We start from the raw sequence: 20,018 nt of genomic DNA, 5'->3' as shown, positions 1-20,018 counted from the left end.
AAGCATGCTTGCTTTGAAGAAAAGTTTACATGATAGCATGGCATCAGTTAGTCAGGTAAGGACTGTGAACTGATATCAAGCGAACAACTGGTTAGCCCACATCCTTTTAAAGGTCTATAGTGCCTCTTTGAGGTAAAGGAAGCAGGGAGCAAAGGAGATGAACTAATCAGTAATCAATTCCTTTTTTTAAATTAAGAGGAAGATGGTGGAGAACCATGTGGTGGTTCTGCCACCGTATCTGTTAACAATAACCAGAAAGTTTATAGCGGCAATGACGTACCATCTTCTGATTCTGAAAGCAAAGAATAGTTGAAATCTGGAAAGCACAAATTGTTTCAGTCCATGTTAACGAATGGAGATAGGGCTGTGATTATGACAACTGCGATGAGGAGGTAAAAGTTGTGACATAAAGAATGGTGCATAAACAGTCTGTCAACTTGAAGAGGATTGACCCTCAGCTGCACTTGTTTCTGAAGGTAACCATTTGACTGCAGGAGATCCTCGAAATTCGGTTATACATTCATTTAAAAAATAAAGTTTCCAATTAAGTCGGAATTTAGCGTGGCCAATCATTGAGGATATCATTGAGGATAGAGAATCATTGAGGATATCATAAACATGGAGAAGTTGCACGGTCAGCAGTTTTGAGAGGATAGGGTCAAGTGAGCAGAAGGTGGATCTCATGGACAAGCTGAGCTCTGGGAGGGAAGCAGATGGAGAGAAATGAAAGAAAGATAGGGCAGCACGGTGGTGCAGTAGTTAGCACTGCTGCCTCACAACGCCGTGGTCCCAGGTTCGATCCCGGCTCTGGGTCACTGTCCATGTGGAGTTTGCACATTCTCCCCGTGCTTGTGTGGGTTTCACCCCCACAACCCAAAGATGTGCAGGCTAGGTGGATTGGCCATGCTAAATTGCCCCTTATTTGGCAAAAATGAATTGGGTACTCTAAATTTATTTAAAAAAAAGAAAGATAGGAGTTGAGGGGAGACAGGGAGGAAATTTAGAGACAGTTCAGCCCATGGGCTAGTGGAAGGGAGGGAAGCAGCAGAGGCCGTTAATCAGATTGTCTCAATCTTAGTGACAAAGAAGCTCCATGAGCACCATGGAGGTGAGGGTGGAGGAGACAGGGGAGAGGGCAAACCCTTCAAAAGGAAGTAACTTGTGTTAGAGATATTTAAAGGACTCAACACACTATGTTTAACACAAAACTGATTTATTTGACTTTTATGATTGTGGATGCTTTGTCACGCTTTTAAGAGCTGACCATTAAAAAATATAGGAACTAGAAGGGAAACTTCTATACTGGGGATGGATGTGTGTTTGTGATTTATGTCTTGCATACTTCATAATGAAATGTCTGTGTCCTGAAGTTTAATTCTTTTGGAGGGAGAAGTATGTAAGGGTCCTTCCTGTTTGCGATTGTTTATTCCCTTACTTCCCTTTCTTTTATTTTTGCCATTATATTTTTGATCCATGGATGATATATGGACAGGACCCGCACCTTTAATTCAAACAGAAGGATCCAGAAGGCTGTGCTGATTTAAATTGGCGATTGCAGATGGACCAGCATCAATGAAAGAAACTGGCCGGTGGCCAATGAATTAACCCAAAAGGCTGTGAGTGCCCGGTAACATGTGGTGATTGGGTCTGATCCCACTGGAATATTTCAGAGCTTCAAGGGTTGAGTTTTGGTTTGCGTTTGACTCCTGGCAGACCTGAGAATGGACTCCTGTCCTCTCCCCTCTTGATTTTCCTCCAGAATGGCTGTGTTTCTGAACTGGCAGGGAGTCAGGATGAATCTATGTATAAGAGAATCATTACAAGTTGTGTAAGCAGGGGAGAACCAACCAACTCTCTGATGTAAACCCACCAACTCTCTCCGGAAAAGGCAGAGGCCTGGAAATAAATCACGAACTGAAAGCAAAGTTTGATGTGAAGAAAAGAGGCCACTACAGGAAAAGCTGTGACTAACTCATTTCTAAACTACAAAGAAGATCATTACAGATGGCAACCCAAGGACCTTAATCAGAAACCGTACTACAAGGAAAGTGTGCTAAAGAACTACCATTGGAAGCAAAGACTCTTATCTTTTGACCTTCATCCTTATCATTTTCACCCCCACCCCATGTCTGTCTGTCTTGTGTGTGGGTGTAAAGGGTGGGACTGTTAAAGGGGTAGTAAGTTAGCTTGTTGTTTGTCCAGTTGTGTTTATTGCATGTTTCATCATTATTCTTGTTATAAATAAACAGTAATTGTGTTTCAACCTACAAACCTGGTGACTGTGATCATTGGGCAGCCAAGGGTCAAAGACCTTGGAACTTTTTATAAGAATTATTGGTTAATTCACTTGTGTTGAGATTCCGGGGCATGTGAGGCTGGAATTGACCGTGCACTTGCCCAGGGTGGCATTACAGGAGAAAATATAAAATAAAATGCACAATCTAAAGTGGGTGCAGGAACAGAGAGACCGAGATGTATATCTGCACAAATCGTTGAAAGCGGCAGGACACGTTAGCGAGCAATTAATAAAGTCTATGGGGTCCTGGGCTTTAAAAATAAAAAAACACTTCAGCAGTCAAGGGCATTCAGCCTCTGATCTCCGGGTAAGCGTTCTCCAAGGCGGCCTTCAGGACGCGCGACAACGCAGAATCGTCGAGCAGAAACCTATAGCCAAGTTCCGCACACATGAGTGCGGCCTCAACTGGACCTGGGATTCATGTCATATTACATTCATCCCCCACCATCTGGCCTGCGAAATCCTACCAACTGTCCTGGCTTGGTACAATTCACACCTCTTTAACCTGGGGTTACCCCATCTCTGGATCTGTAAAGATTTAATCACCTGCTAATGCTCGTATTCCAAGAATTGTCTGGCATCTGTCTATATATATGTTTCTGGAACATACCTCTTCATTCACCTGAGGCAGGAGCAGCGCTCCGAAAGCTAGTGACATCGAAACAAACCTGTTGGACTTTAACCTGGTGTTGTAAGACTTCTTACTGTACTTTAAAAATAGAGGCATAAAGTACAAAGGAGTTTACGAATAAAATATTAATTCGGCCTCAATTAGAGTATTTTGTGCAGTGCTGGATACCACACTTTAGAAAAGACGTGAAGGTTTCAGACAGAGTTCAGAAAAGATTAATGAAAATGGTTCCAGGCATGAGGAACTTCAGTTCAGTAGATAGATGGAAGAAGCTGGAACTGTTCTCTTTGGAGAACAGGAGGTTAAGATGTGATTTTAAAGAGGTTTTTTAAAACATGAGGGGGCTGAACAGAGTAGATGGGGAGAAAGTGTTCTTGTTGGTCGAAGGATGAAGAACAAGAGGGCACAAATTAAAGATAATTGCAAAAAAAAGCAATAGCAAGATGAGGAACAATTTCTTCATGCAGTTAAGAGTTTAGAAGGGCAGCACGGTAGTTAGCACGGTTGCGTCACAGCTCCAGAGTCCCAAGTTCGATTCCTGGCGTGGGTCATTGTCTGTGTGGAGTCTGCACTTTCTCCCTGTGTCTGCGTGGGTTTCCTCCGGGTGCTCCGGATTCCTCCCACAGTCCAAAGATGTGCATGTTAGGTGGATTAGCCATGCTAAATTGCCCTGAGTGTCCAAAAAGATGGGGTGTGGTTGCTGGGTTACGGGGATAGGGTGGAGGTGTGGGCTTGAGTGGGGTGCTCTTTCCAAGGGCTGGTGCAGACTCGATGGGCCGAATGGCCTCCTTCTGCACTGTAAATTCTATGATTCTATGAATTTGGAATGCACAGTCTGAGACAGTGGTGGAGACAGATTTAAGCATGGCTTTCAAAAGCGAATTGGACCATTATATGTAAAGGAAGAAAATTGCAGAGCTATGGGGAAAAGTCGAGTGAGGGGAACAAGGTGAACTGCTACTGCTGTGAGCCAGTATGGTCATGCAGGCCGAATGGACTCCTTCTGTGCTGTATGATTCCAAGATAATGAGTATACATTACAGAATTAAAGCAAATGCTGTTTTATAACATTGGTATTGTTCTCGATGGTTCAAATACGTTAATTAGAAAACATGATTTAGTGATTCCTTAATATGGATAATCAATTGATTATTTTAGGTGAAGGAGAAGGATGCAATTATTACAATTCCATGCTAGAGGCAAGAAGCCTTGACCATTGCTTTTCACAGTCACTTCATTTGAAGCCTACTTGCGACAATAAGCGATTTTCATTTCATTTCATTTCATTGGTTGTGCAGTGGACACTAGCCACAAACCTTCGTTCATTAAAATATATTATTGGACCTACAATAAATTTTAACCTCGACAGAGGTGGCAATTGTGATTTAGATTGTGGTAATTATGAAATATTTAAAGCACAAAAATACAAATTAAAAACAAACTAGCTAAACATTGGACAGAGTAGAAATGAATGGCTGATAAATAAGGCATTTACCTAAAAAAGTAAATAATTAACGTACATCTACTGAAATAGGATAAAATACATACTAATTTAAATTAAGTAAACATATTAACAACCATGCATTCAATGGAGTATCTTAGTATACTTATACAGTACACACATGTTACAGGTATTCACTATATGGCACACACATATCAACATTATATTTATGCAATTTGAGCTAAACTCCACTGAACAATAATAGAATATGAAATTACCTTAGACAAGTAAATTACTTTTGAAAGTAAATTATATTCTCTTACCTTGAGAACAGCTTCAAACTGTGTATCCTCATGCACAGGAAGTTGTGTTGGGATATCACATTCATTTTGTCCATGGACAACTAAAGTCTTTGTTCCTGGGTAATAAAGAAGCCTTACATCTAAACTGTTCTCAAGACAGCTAATATTAGCACTTCGTAATCAGCCACCGAGACAAAAAGACAAATCGAACTCAAGTTTTTGCCACTAAAATAAAAGCAAAATACCGTGGATGCTAGAAATCTGAAACCTGAACAGAAAATGCTGGATAAACTCAACAGGTCTGACGCATCAGTGGAGAGAGAAACAGAGTTAACATTTTGAGTCCAGGAGGTGGAAATTTGATGGATTTATATACTGTATAAGAGAGGGGGGAACAAAGTAAAACATCTGTGATAGGTGGAAGTTAGGAGAGATTGCAACAAAGATGTGTAGCGCACAAGACAGAGGAAATATTAATGGCAGTGTGAATGACTATGGAATGTGCTGACAGTGGCATAAAGGTAAGATAGCAGATTGTGTTAATATGAGAACAAAAGTCAATGCTCAGTGAAAGCAAAACTTAAAAACAGGTGACAGATGGCCCAGTGGGGAGTGGGGGACTGCAGGACCATTACCCCACCAATGAACATCAAGCCATTATTTCCAGGACTGTCACCTGACCTCATCGCCTTTGGAGGTCTTCCCTCCATAGCTTCCAATCTGAAAGTCCCACAGTTCCACACAGTCCGCTTCCATACTTCCCAAAATCCACAAACAGGACGGCCCTGGTCATCTCATCCTATCAGCCTGTTGATGCCCCAGGGAACTAATTTATTCCTTTCTTGACTCCATCCTCTCTCTCCTTGTCCAATCTCTTCCCACCTACATTCACAATTCCTGTTACACAACGTTATATCAACAATTTCCAGTTTCCAAGCCTTAACCATCTCCTTTTCACTGTGGATCCCTCTACACCTGCATCCATTACCAGGAGGGTCTGAGGGTTCTCTACTACTTACTTGAGCAGAGGCCTGAATAATCCACGTCGACAACCACTCTCTTCTGCCCAGCTGAACTTGTTCTGTCATTGAACAATTTCTCCTTTAAATTGTCTTACTACCTGCAACTAAATGTATGGCTATAGGTATCTGCATGGGCCCCAGTTATGCCTGTCTTATTGTGGGGTATGTGGAACATTCCTTGTTACAGACCTACTCAGGCCTACTCCCACAAATCTTTTTCCATTACAGCGATAACTAGATCGGTGCTGCTTCATGCTCTCGTCTAGACCTGGAAACATTTATCGATTTTGATTCCAGTTTCCATCCCTCCCTTACCTCCAAATAGTCCATCTCCACCATTTTGCTTCCCTTCCTTGTAGACCCCCCTGTCTCTATTTCCATCGATAGACTGACCACCAATATTCATTACAAGCCCACAGCTATCTTGCTACAGCTCCTCATACACCACTTCCTGTGAGGACTCCATCCCATTCTTCCAGTTTCTCCACCTCTGTCGCATCTTTTCTGATGATGCCAACTTCGAAAATGGCACCTCTAAAATGTCTGCCTTTTTTCTTAAACAAAGTGTCCCACCCCCCACCTTTTGTGGTTGACAGTGCACTCAACTGGATCTGACCCATTACCCACACCTCTGCCCTCAACCATTCCCCTCCCTCCCAGAACCACGATAGGATTCCCTTGACCTCACTTTTCATCCCAATGGTCTCCATATTCAATTTCCGCTAACTCCAGCATGATGCCAGCACAAAACACATCTTCCCCTCAACCCCCCTGCAGTAGCATTCTGCAGGGATCACTTTCTCCATGACACACTGTTCCGTTCCTTAATCACCCCGAACTCCTCATCCCCTTCTCTTTCAGTTCTAATGCTCGTCACCATCATGCAACAACTAGGCACTTTCTTTCTGTATCAATGGATTTATAGAAACGGTGAAACACAATTGATCTTATTTGGAAATAAACAGGAATATGGGGCGAAATTCTCCGGAAACGGCGCGATGTCCGCCGGCTGGCGCCCAAAACAGTGCAAATCAGACGGGCATCGTGCTGCCCCAAAGGTGCGGAATGCTCCGCACCTTTGGGGGCCGAGCCTCAACATAGAGGGGCTAGGTCGGCGCCGGACGAATTTCCGCCCCGCCAGCTGGCGGAAAAGGCCTTTGGTGCCCCGCCAGCTGGCGCGGAAATGACATCTCCGGGCGGCTGCGGCAGCGGCCGCTGACAGCATTCCCACGCATGCGCAGTGGAGGGAGTCTCCACCATGGCGGAGGCGGAAGGGAAAGAGTGCCCCCACGGCACTGGCCCGCCCGCGGATCGGTGGGCCCCGATCGCGGGCCAGGCCACCGTGGGGGCACCCCGCGGGGCCAGATCGCCCCGCGCCCCCCCCAGGACCCCGGAGCCCGCCTGCGCCGCCTTGTCCCGCCGGTAAGGTAGGTGGTTTACTTTACGCCGGTGGGACAGGCATTTTAGCGGCGGGACTTCGGCCCATCTGGGCCGGAGAATCGAGCGGGGGGGCGCGCCAACTGGCGTGGCGCGATTCCCGCCCCCGCCGAATCCCTGGTGCCGGAGACTTCGGCAATCGGCGGGGGCGGGATTCATGCCGGCCCCCGGCGATTCTCCGACCCGGCGGGGGGTCGGAGAATCTCGCCCATGGATCTAGAAATACACCATATTTGACTGTCAACCTTTGGCAGCTAGTTGTGCTCCTACCTGGCATAGAGGCCGTCACGAGCAGTTTGACTTCACACTGTTCTTTTTTCATTGTCTGTTTCAGATCTTTGAAGAAAAGTCCTTCAACATAACCTACAACCTCCCATAGAAAGGTAACAGTGGCTGAGATTGCATCCATGCCCCATTCACAAGGTGTGCGTACAAAGTACATGATCAGGCCAACCTGAAATGCAACAGGAAAAACTGAAAACTGATGGTCTATTTCAGTATTGTTCTTTAATAATAGTCTGCACCAACATTAGAGTGTGTCCAACATATGTTCAAGGCTCATAGCCTTGTCCCATCTCCATACACATGAAATTGTATTAGTGCTTTTTCAGCCAATGAGTTAAAAAATAAATAAAATTTGATTCGCAGTTTTCTTGCAAAATTCCAGGGATGGGATTCTCCATTGGCTGATGCTGAAATCGTGAACGCAATTGAGTGGAGAATAGGTTTTGACGCCAAAATTACAACTTGTGCTGATTTGACGCCAAATCGCAATTCTCCATCACCTCGACAGCGGCATCAATGCATTCCGGAACGCACATACAGTAAACACCGTTTGCATTTCATTACCGGTCCGCTGTTGAGTGCCCCAGCAGCCCATAACACACCCATACGCACCATCACAGATTCTGAAGTCAGAGCGGCTTTCCTGAAAGTGAACCCTCGGAAGGCGACGGGTCTGGACGGGTTCCCTGGTTGTGAACTCAGAGCCTCCGCGGACCAGTTGGCAGATGTATTCGTGGACATCTTTAACCTGTCCCTACTCCGCTCTGAGGTCCCCACCTGCTTCAAGAAGACCACCACCATACCGGAGCCAAAGAAGAACCAGGCAACGTACCTCAACGACTACTGTCCGGTGGCCCTGACTTCAGTTGTAATGAAGTGCTTCAAGTGGTTGGTCATGAAGCACATCACCTTCATACTCCCAGAACGCCTTGATCCACTGCAATCCGCATACCGCTGCAACCGTTCCACAGCAGACACCATCTCCCTAGCCCTACACTCATCCCTAGAGCATCTCGACAACAAGGACTCCTACATCAGACTCCTACTTATTGACTACAGCTCCGCCTTGAAAACCATAATCCCAGACAAGCTCATATCAAAACTCCAAAACCTAGGATTTGGCTCCTCCCTCTGCAACTGGATCCTTGACTTTCTGATCCACAGACCACAATCAGTAAGAATAAACAACACCTCCTCCACAATAGTCCCACCGGGGCTCTGCAAGGCTGCGTATTTAGCCCCCTATACTCCCTGTACACACACGACTGCGTGACAAAATTTGGTTCCAACTGCATCTACATGTTTGCTGACGATATGACCATAGTGGGCCAGATCTCGAATAACGATGAGTCAGAATACAGGAGGGAGATAAAGAACCTAGTGGAGTGGTGTAGCGACAACAATCTATCCCTCAATGCCAGCTGGGGCGGGATTCTCCGACCCCTCGCTGGGTCGGAGAATCGTCGGGGGGTGGTGTGAATCCCGCCCTGCCGGCTGCCGAATTCTCCAGCACCGGAAACTCGGCGGGGGCGGGAATCGCGCCGTGCCAGTCGGCGGGCCCCCGCCAGCCATTCTCTGGCCCGCGATGGGCCGAAGTCCCGCTGCTGTAATGCCGGTCCCGCCGGCATGAATCAAACCACCTACCTTACTGGCGGGACTGGTGGCGCGGGCGGGCTCCAGGGTCCTGGGGGTGGGGGCGCGGGGCGATCTGGCCCCGGGGGCTGCCCCCACGGTGGCCTGGTCCGCGATTGGGGCCCACCGATCCATGGGCGGGCCTGTGCCGTGGGGGCACTCTTTTCCTTCCGCTTCGGCCATCAGCCTCTGCGATGGCCGACGCGATGGTGACCCCCCCCCGCGCATGCACGGGGATGACGTCAGCAGCCGCTAATGCTCCCGCGCATGCACAGACTTCCGCCGGCCGGCGAATTCCCTTCGGCCCTGGCTGGCGTGGCGCCAAAGGCCTTTCCCGACGGCCGCGGCGCGCCAACCACTCCGGTGCGGGCCTAACCCCTCAAGGTGAGGGCTTGGCCCCTAAAGGTGCGGAGAAATCCGCACCTTTGGGGCTACCCGACGCCGGAGTGGTTCACGCCACTCCATCCTGCCGGGAACCCCCGACCCGGCGGGTAGGGGAGAATCCCGGCCCTGGTTATTGACTTCAGGAAGCAAAGTATTGTACACACCCCCGTCAGCATCAACGGGACCGAGGTGGGGATAGAACATAGAACATACAGTGCAGAAGGAGGCATTCAGCCCATCGAGTCTGCACCGACCCACTTAAGCCCTCACTTCCACCCTATCCCCGTAACCCAATAACCCCTCCCAACCTTTTTGGACACTAAGGGCAATTTAGCATGGTCAATCCACCTAACCTGCACATCTTTGGACTGTGGGAGGAAACCGGAGCACCCGGAGGAAATCCACGCAGACACGTGCTGACTCCACACAGTCAATGACCCAGCGGGTAATCGGACCTGGGACCCTGGCGCTGTGAAGCCACAGTGCTATCCACTTATGGTACCGTGCTGCCCACGATGGTTAGCAGTTTCAAATTCCTAAGGGTACACATCTCCAAAAATCTGTCCTAGTCCACCCACGTCGACGCTACCATCGGTGCCGTTTTTCAGATGCTCCGCCCCCTCAAAAATGGCAGACTCGAGGAGTATGCCGCACGCTGTCGGGACAGCCTCAGGATGTCACCTGAGGCCCTCCCCCACTGCTCCACCCCCGATGGTGTGGGACAAGTGTCCTCTGAATCTTCGTGAACCTGGCGTGACGGCTGCAGACTGTGTCCAGCGTCGCCACAGTTCGGAGGGGGGAGCGTTCCACTGGCAGGAGGGACTTCGGCGGAGGCTACAGGGGGCAGTATTTGGCTGGCTGGGTCCGCGCATGGTCTGCGCTATGTTGTACAGTGCGGTCGCTGCAGGCCGCCACCGTGGTTATGCGCAACCACGGACCCGGCTATTCTGCGTCCGTATCGGCAGGTAAGGCTTTACGTGATGCGGCAGCTAGCCCCCCACCAGGCGGAGCATCTTGGGTACAAACGTTTTGGTCGTAAGACCAGACTCTTCCTCCAGACATAGGTGCAGAATTGGAGAATCCAACGCTTAGTCTGAGAAACGGAGAATCCAGACCCATGTTTTTCAGTTTGTTCAATCAAGAAGATACTTGCAGCTGGAACAGCAGTCATTCATTGTTTCTCAATTTAATCATTAAATAGAGAAACTAGCTGGAATTTGAATAGGTCAGCTAAAAAAATAGGTAGTCAATTGTTTTATTATTGGATGGGTATGGATGGGTAACATTATTCATTTGAGACAAGGCATTGGTAATACTTACCAGGTAGTTAAAGAGAATATGGGAGGTCTGAGCAGGCATGTCCCCAATATTTAACAGAAGTTTGCGCAGCATGTAAATCAGTTCATCCTACAAAAGAAACATGTGTGACTTCACAAAAAAGCCAGAAACTTTTTAATTTTGTTACTGAAATATCACAAATATTTTCCAATATTAGATCTCAGGACTTCATTTAAATATATGGTTTGTTTGTACTATTACAACAGTCATATGGGTGTTAGATTTTGTTAATAGGTGGAATTTTCCACTCTGGCCTGCGGCTGGAATTGTGGCGAGTTGGGGCACTGAATTTGGCATGATTGAAAAAAATCAGTTACTGCCAGTGGAAAAATAGTTTGGAACTTTGTTCTCCTGACTTTCAAGGAGGTTGAACCACAACTTCAGTGTTACACCCAGTTTTGGTCATGTGAGGGTGCTTGAGAAAGTACAGAAGAAATTTACCAGGATGAGGGACTGTAACTACAATGAAATGAAAATGAAAATCGTTTATTGTCACAAGTAGGCTTCAAATGAAGTTACTGTGAAAAGCCCCTAGTCGCCACATTCCGGCGCCTGTTCGGGGAGGCTGGTACGGGAATTGAACCGTGCTGCTGGCACGGTTTGCTGGCCTTGGTCTGCTTTCAAAGCCAGCTAAGGAGATTCAGGGGAGATCTCATAGAGGCATATAAGATTATGATGGGTTTATATACGGTAGACGAGGAGGAACCTCTTTAGCTGATGGTACAAGGACTAGATAGGAGGCACAGATTTAAAGTTTTGGCCAAGGGATGCAGGGGGATGTAAGGAATCATCTTTTTATGCAGTAAGTGATAATGACCCGGAACTGGTCGCCTATCAGGGTGGTGGAAGGGAAGATGATCAAAAGGAAACTGGTAACCACTTTGTATCATAGAATCCCTACAGTGCAGAAAGAGACGAATTGGCCCATCAAATCTGCATCGACCACCTGAAAGAGCACCCTACATAAACCCCATACCAGTAACCCCTCCTAACCTTTGGACACTTCAGAGCAATTTAGCATGGCCAATCCACCCAACTTCACATCGTTGGACTGTGGGTGGAAAGAGGAGCACCCAGAGGAAACCCACGCAGACACAGGGAGAAAGTGAAATCTCTACACAGATAGTCTCCCCACGTGGGAATCAAACCCAGATCCCTGGCGCCTGAAGGGAAATAAACTTGCTGGACACGGGAAGGAGTGGAGGAATGGGAGTGACTGCAACCAATAAAATATAAATGTTTGAAATTGAGATCCAGTGGTCAAAAAGGAAATTAAAACATTAAAAAGTGGCATAGTTAATATTTTCACATGAACATATCAATTCATTACATTACTCAGGTAAGTAATAAATACAGTATTTTGCATCTGTGCTGGCCACAAACAACCTTGGCTCCTGTGCATGTCAGAAAATAATGGGCAGCTTCTCCATCATTTTTCATTCATTAACATTAATGGATGGAACATTTGCGATCTACCAGCCCACCATTTTCTGGTGTGAAGTGTAATGTTGCTTACTGCCGACATTGACTCAAAGTTCATCTTATAGTCTAAATGTTGCAATCTGAATATACGTACATTTAATTTTGCAAATATATTTTAACATCAAAATTTAAAATCCATGTTTCCTTTAATTCATACATATATCGGAACTTAATGTTAATTTAGCACTTACCCTTTAATAAGGCTACAGTACTCGGAGTAGCTCCTTCCAAGTGATCAACATTCAAATAGGCTAGCTTGCAAAAATATAAGTGCTCATGTTGCCTGGAATTTAAGGGCTTTGTCTATTCTTCCAATTGGAAGTGGAACTATGGTTTGTGCGGAAAATTTCAAAGAATAAAAAAGTGATGTAAAATAAGTTCTTATTTTTGATGCAATTTTTATTGAAGTGAATTCTGTTACCTGACGGTTACTAATCGTGAGCTTCTCTAAAAAATGTCGCAGAACGAGTGCAGGATCTTCGATCAAACAGTTCCACAATACCTGTTGTGCTACTGCACTCACTAAAAAGGAAAGGAACAATGTTAAATACAATGCAGTCACTTTAATTATTAATGTACCATTAAAAAAACATATTAGCCCAGCCTAATTATGCAGGCAGGTAATCTCTACAGTTCATCCTGCCGTTCACCCTGCTAGAGAATAGTGCAGTATCAGTGGGAATTCATCTGCACAGAATGTCTCCAGCCTCGGTAGCTCCATCAAGTTGGCCTTTTAAGAAGCAGAATTGTTGTACAAGACCAGTAGGAATTTTGAGAACATGCAGCTACATACTTGTTAAACATCAGAATTATGGAATCTTCTCCCAGTGATCATTTGAACGATCATCTAGAAGCAAGCTCCAATCATAATTTACAATGCCAAGCTGCATGGCAAGCTTTACGTCTTAAAGCACAAGGATTAGGGGTAAGGTATTGAGATGGGTAGAAAACTGATTGGCAGGCAGGTTACAAAGAGTAGGAATAAACAAATCTTTTTCCAAATGTCATTTGTCTTATTGTTCTACATAATAAGTGTAATTATATGAAATAAAGGCTGAACAACACCAATGTAGACTTGAAAAATAAGAAGTCTTACCATACCAGATTAAAGTCCAACAGGTTTGTTTCAAATCACTAGCTTTCGGAGCGCAGTTCCTTCATCAGGTGAGTGAAGAGGTGTGTTCCACAAACACATATATAGACAAAATTAATGATGCAAGATGATATGTTGAATGCGAGTCTTGGCAGATAATTTACAGGTCCTCGCCAAAAGCTAGTGATTCGAAACAAACCTGTTGGACTTTAACCTGGTGTTGTAAGACTTCTTACTGTGCTCACCCCAGTCCAATGCTGGCATGTCTACATCATGATTTGTAAAATGATCTTGTAACAGGTGAGCTAATTAACAACATTAGAAGCGAGAGACAGTGCTTTGATTCTATCTCTCTGAAAAACAAATCTTTCAACTTTTTAAAATTAAAACAAAGTTTTGAATGAAAGTGTGCAGCAGTTATTTGTGAATTGAATTTTACAAAGATATGAAATAAAATCCATAGCACAGTGCAAAGATTGCAGTGGACCAGGTGATTACAAGATACTAGCATAAAAGCAAAATAGTACAGATGCTGGAAATCTGAAATAAAAACAGAAAATGATGGAAAAACTCAGAAGGTCTGGAGAGAGAAACGGAGTTAACATTTCGAGTACTCTTCTTCAGATACTTGCTTTCTGCCATATATGTTCTGTTGATTCTGGTAATCATTCAGACCATTTACCACATGATCACGATTCAATTACGTTGAATGTTCAGCTTAAATATAATTATCTGAGTTGTTAAAGCTTTGTTTTCTCCAGAACACAATGCACAGCTAACTAAGATGTGATTAAAAACTACCTGCCACGCCATCGTCTCTCACGCCTCCATCCTCCATGAGGTGAACAATAGGCAGCACAGTAGCACAAATACATGCAGGGAATACAGCCTGGGGAGGCTGCAATACATGATGTGTTGGAGTGTTCTCTGTGGCATCTTCCTCATCTGCACAGAAAACAGATACCTATTTCACACATTCAATGATTAAGACACTTTTATGTGACAGAACACAACAATTTAGTTTCCTCCCAGTCCTTTATGAATTAAATAATGGTCTCCACTTACCTTCAGCACTGACTGCCGATCGCACTGACCACACAGAGCCTCGACGGAATGAGTAATTTCTGTGGGATGTACTGGATGTGCAGGATGGACTGACAGACAGCCGACGGGAAGCTAAGTTTGTGGCATCTTCAACTGGCAAAAGTGAGAAAATCAGCAATTTAGTTCAGTAAATAAATACAAATTCACATCTTTAAGACAGAATCAAAATTAATTCTTCTGGTTACACTTTTTTTTGTATTTATTGGTATTGTAACAGACTATGTTTATCGCAGCACAGTTGAATAGTTAACATGTTCAAGTTTAGTTTTCTCTGATTTTGGTTGAAACTAAGTTTTGCACTGAAACTATTGCCCATCATTACTGGGAACTCCCTGTAAAATGATGGAAAAATTAGGCATGCAACAGAAGTCAAAAGTCAACATAAGTCCACATTTTGGCTGCACATGTGGAGCACAGTGCCATGAATTGGGAGGTCACAGGTTTGAGTTCTCAGCTTGCTGCTGTGCAGGGAGGAATGGAGAGTGAGGTCATACCACAATGCCACTTGACACTTGCTCAATATACAGCTGTATTGATGGGGTTCAGGTAGCGCAGTGGTCAGCACTGTTGCTTCACAGCTCCAGAGTCCCAGGTTCGATTCCCGGCTTGGGTCACTGTCTGTGCGGAGTCTGTGCCCCCGTGTCTGCGTGGGTTTCTTCCAGGTGCTCCGGTTTCCTCCAACAGTCCAAAAATGTGAAGGTTAGGTGGATTGGCCATGCTGGATTGCCCTTGGAATCCAAAAGGTTCGATGGGGTTACTGGGTTACAGGGATAGGATGGAGGTGTGGGCTTAGGTGGCGTGCTCTTTCCAGGGGCAAGTGCAGACTCGATGGGCCGAGTGGCCTCCTTTTGCACTGTAAATTCTATGATTCATAGAACAGCATATTAAAACATATGCCAAATTCTTTCACTGTACTTAGGGATACATAATAATAACCTGGTATGAACTTCTGCCATCAATTTTAGTGATTTTAGCCTCAACACTTGCCTATGATAGCTAGGCAGGGGTCAGAAAGAAAAAGACGTGCATTTATATAACACTTATCACAACCATAGAATATTGCAAACTTCTTTGCTGCTAAAGATGTACAATTGAAGTGCAATTACTGTTGTAATATAGGAAATGCTGCAGCCAATTTGTACGCAGCAAGCTCCCACAAACTGAAATGTGATGATAGCCAGATAATCTGTATTTCTGATGTTGATCGAGGCTTAGATTTACATCACAGATAATTAGCGTGCTCTTCTTTGAAATAGTACCATGGGATCTGTTATGTCAGGAGCACAGCCTCAGCATTGGCTTTGTATTTTGCACTCAAGTCTTGGAATGGGACTTGAACCCATAATTTTCTGACTCACACAAAAGTGCTACCAATTTAGCCACAGCTGGCAGCTGAGCAATATTTTGATGGGCAGCAGGCATTTTAACATGCGGTGTAAAAATGTATTTTTAAATGGGAATTAATGACAAACGTAATATTGTTGCTCCTGAGAATGGGGTGAAAGTCTTGCCTTGAAGCAATAACACTGCTCCCAGCATTAAATTATTGTAGGGCAGCCTTGGGAATTGTGGGTGTAGTACAAGGGTGTGGCAGATATTGGGTTAATGGCACAGTGGTTAGCACAATTGCTTCATAGCTCCAGGGTCCCACGTTCGATTCCCGGCTTGGGTCACTGTCTGTGTCGGGTCTGCACGTTCTCCCCGTGACTGCGTGGGTTTCCTATGGGTGCTGTGGTTTCCTCCCACAGTCCAAAGATGTGCAGGATAGGTGGATTGGCCATGATAAATTGCCCTTAATGTCCAAAAAGGTTGAGTGGGGTTACTGGGTTACGGGTATAGGGTAGAGGTGTGGGCTTAAGTGAGGTGCTCTTTCATAGGGCCAGTGCAGACTCGATGGGCTGAATGGCCTCCTTCTGCACTGTAAATTCTAAAATGTGGGACTTGTCATCATATACACCAGTATATTATGGTGCAGACACACAAACACACAATGATGGACACACAGTAGGACCAATCAGCATATACAACATCGCAGCCAATCACCAGTGAGAGCACACGCACTATAAAGACAGGCGACAGGAGAGTACCCGCTCATTCTAGTAGCAGCCAGCTCGGAGTATAGAGCTCACAGCCTGCAACACAGACATTCACCATGTGCTGAGTGCATCACCTGGTTAGGACTAGGCAAGGATCAACAGTAAAAGCTGGCATTGCATTTACCCACAGTTCAAGTATGTTAATATCGTTAACCTTATAATAAAATAGAGTTGCATCACTTCCAGTGTTGGTGACCTGTTTGTGATCCAGAACACCCAACACATCATGGTACAAGGAGTGGTTGCATACTAGCACTTCTGAGACCCATCTGCAACTAATCGACATTCCGTCATCCTGAAGTATGGAGAACATCAACCCGCCGCCGCCGCTCCGCATCGCCGGCAATCTCAGGGTCAATTGGAAGATTTTTAAACAGCGCTTCCAGCTCTTCCTTAAAGCCACGGACAGGGAGAACGCCTCGGACACCAGGAAGTTTGCTCTGCTCCTCTCCACGGCCGGGCAACACGCCATCCACATCTTCAACTCCCTCACATTCGCAGACGACAAGGACAAGACAAAGTACAAGACGGTTCTCCTCAAATTCAATACCCACTTCAGCATAGAGGTCAATGAAAGCTTCGAAAGATACCTGTTCCAGCAGCGCTTGCAGGGTAAGGACGAGCCTTTCCAATCCTTTTTAACACACCTCCACATCCTTGAGCAGTCCTGCGGCTATGGGCCCACCTCCGACTCCATGCTACGCGACCAGATCGTATTTGGTGTTCTGTCGGACCCCCTGCGTCAGCAGCTCCTCAAAGTAAAGCAACTCACCCTAGCGACTGCCACCAGCCGGTACTCCCACATACAGGCGGCTGAAATGGCGCGGCAAGGTCCCCACAAGGTGGAACGGGTCCAAACAATTGAATACCTCTAAGGCTGCAGCCTAGATGAGGGTGGCCATTTCGCACGCTTTTCGCAGCCTCCCACGCTTGTACGTGCCAAACGAGGGGACGGTGACATGGAGGAACATGCCGCAGAACCGCACCGCGCATGCGCGGTGGCGCAACGAGCGTACTGACGTCACGACGTGTGGTAACTGTGGCTCCACCCATTTAAAGCGGCAATATCCTGCAAAATCGCGACAATGCCTACGATGTGGCAGACTTGGCCACTATGCTGCCTGCTGTCGAGCAGCTCAGCCTTCCAATTCATATCGCTTCAGCCAGCCTCGCAGGAATGTTCGGGCAATACAACCCACGTTCACCGAGTCCGATTGCGACTTCCCGCAGACCAGTGACACCGAGGACCCGAGGGAGCCTTTTCAAGTCGCTGTTATAACAAAGAACAAGCTGTCCCCGAATCAAAACCACCAGCCGCAGTCGGTGCACAGCATTGATCCAGACGACAAGTGGTATGCCACCCCGACGGTCAACCGATCCCAGATACGATTCCGCCTGGACCCTGGGGCTTCCACTAATCTCCTAGCGTGGTCAGCCTTTCAGACCCTTGGGGTTGAACCAACCATTCTTCCGTCGACCTGCCAACCAGTGGACTACAATGGCAACGTCATTCCTGCTACCGGTTCATGCCAACTCGAAGTGACGCACAACTAGCGAAAAGCCGTCCTTTCTTCGAGATCATGGGCTCCTCGAAGGACTCTCTGCTAGGCGCACAGGCGTGCAAACTCCTAAACCTCGTTCAACGAGTACACTCTCTCTCTCTCCAGAGGACACGTCTGCCTTCCAGGATGCGGACTTCAGGGCACAACTCAATGCCATCATCGACCAGCACCATGACGTTTTCGAAGGCATGGGCACGCTTCCATACACTTACAAAATCCTGCTCAAACAAGACGCCACGCCTGTGGTTCATGCACCTCGCAGAGTCCCAGCACCCCTCAAAGACCGCCTCAAGCAGCAGCTGCAGGACCTCCAGGACCAAGGAGTGCTCTCCAGAGTGACGGAACCAACCGACTGGGTCAGTTCCATGGTGTGTGTAAAGAAGCCTTCCGGCGAGCTCCGTTTCTGCATTGACCCAAAGGATCTGAATCGCAACATAATGAGGGAGCATTACCCTATCCCCAAGCGCGAGGACATCAGGGGCGTCATTCTCCGTCCCCCCGCCGGGTCGGAGAATGGCCATTGGCCGCCGTGAATCCCGCCCCCGTCCCCGCCGAAGTCTCCGGTACCGGAGATTGGGCGGGGGCGGGAATCGGGCCGCGCCGGTTGGCGGGACCCCCTGCTCAATTCTCCGGCCCGGATGGGCCGAAGTCCCGCCCAGAAATTGCCTGTCCCGCCGGCGTAAATCAAAGCTGGTATTTACCGGCGGGACCAGGCGGCGTGGGCGGGCTCCGGGGTCCTGGGGGGGGCACGGGGCGATCTGACCCGGGGGGTGCCCCCACGGTGGCCTGGCCCGCGATCGGGGCCCACCGATCCGCGGGCGGGCCTGTGCCGTGGGGGCACTCTTTCCCTTCCGCCTCCGCCACGGCCTCCACCATGGCGGAGGCGGAAGAGACTCTCCCCATTGCGCATGCGCGGGAAACTGTCGGCGGCCGCTGACGCTCCCGCGCATGCGCCGCATTTCCGCGCCAGTTGGCGGGGCAACAAATGCCATTTCCGCCAGCTGGCGGGGCAACAAACGCCATTTCCGCCATCTGGCAGGGCGGAAATCCCTCCGGCGGCGGCCTAGCCTCTCAATGTTGGGGCTCGGCCTCCAAAGATGCGGAGCATTCCGCACCGTTGGGCCGGCGCGATGCCCGTCTGATTGGCGCCGTTTTTGGCGTCAGTCGGCGGACATCGCGCCGTTGGGGGAAAACTTCGCCCCAGGTGCGAGATGGCTCGGGCCAACATCTTCACCAAACTTGACGCCTTGAAAGGATTCTGGCAAATTCAACTAGACAGGTCCAATACCCCGTTTGGCAGATACTGCTCCAGCAGGATGCCGTTTGGGATTATATCGGCATCAGAAGTATTCCACCGGATCATAGAGCAAATGATGGAGGGCATTGAGGGTGTGCGCGTCGATGATGACAACATCATCATTTGGTCCACCACCCCGCAGGAGCATATCAGTCGCCTCCAGCGCGTTTTCAAACAAATACGGGATCAAGGTCTTCGCCTCAACAGAGCCAAATATTCCTTCGGCCAGACAGAACTCAAGTTCCTAGGGGACCACATCTCCCGGTTGGGTGTGCGGCCGGATGCGGACAAGGTGGCAGCCATCACGGCCATGCAGAAGCCAGCAGATAAGAAGGCGGTCCTTCGATTTTTGGGCATGGTCACCTTCCTGGGGAAGTTCATCCCCAACCTCGCCTCCCATACCACAGCTCTCCGGAACCTGGTCTGGAAGATGACAGACCTCCAATGGCTTCCCGCCCACGAGCGCGAATGGGAGGAGCTTAAGACCAAGCTTACCATGGCCCCGGTATTGGCATTTTTTGATCCCTCGAAGGAAACAAAAATTTCAACGGATGCCAGCCAATCCGGTATTGGGGCGGTGCTCCTGCAACGCGATGAGGCCTCATCATGGGCCCCC

At 47.4% G+C, this 20,018-nt stretch overlaps 1 protein-coding gene across 5 annotated transcripts in view; it reads right to left on the bottom strand.

Moving 5' to 3' along the window:
* Positions 1-20,018, bottom strand: part of unc80 (unc-80 homolog (C. elegans)) — a 599,468-nt gene that overhangs the window by 216,058 nt on the left and 363,392 nt on the right. For all 5 annotated transcript variants that reach the window (XM_072480367.1, XM_072480341.1, XM_072480351.1 and 2 more), the window contains 6 exons: positions 14,409-14,540; positions 14,145-14,288; positions 12,672-12,772; positions 10,751-10,837; positions 7,400-7,583; positions 4,692-4,786 (listed from right to left, as the gene is read on the bottom strand). In XM_072480367.1, the coding sequence (XP_072336468.1) occupies positions 4,692-4,786; positions 7,400-7,583; positions 10,751-10,837; positions 12,672-12,772; positions 14,145-14,288; positions 14,409-14,540 (743 nt within the window). The remainder of the gene's footprint in view (positions 1-4,691; positions 4,787-7,399; positions 7,584-10,750; positions 10,838-12,671; positions 12,773-14,144; positions 14,289-14,408; positions 14,541-20,018) is intronic.

The sequence above is a fragment of the Scyliorhinus torazame genome, chromosome 2, assembly GCF_047496885.1.
Source record: "Scyliorhinus torazame isolate Kashiwa2021f chromosome 2, sScyTor2.1, whole genome shotgun sequence".
NCBI lineage: Eukaryota > Metazoa > Chordata > Chondrichthyes > Carcharhiniformes > Scyliorhinidae > Scyliorhinus > Scyliorhinus torazame.
The sequence above is the reverse complement of the archived record's forward strand: the minus strand, read 5'-3'. Positions and strand labels throughout refer to the sequence as shown.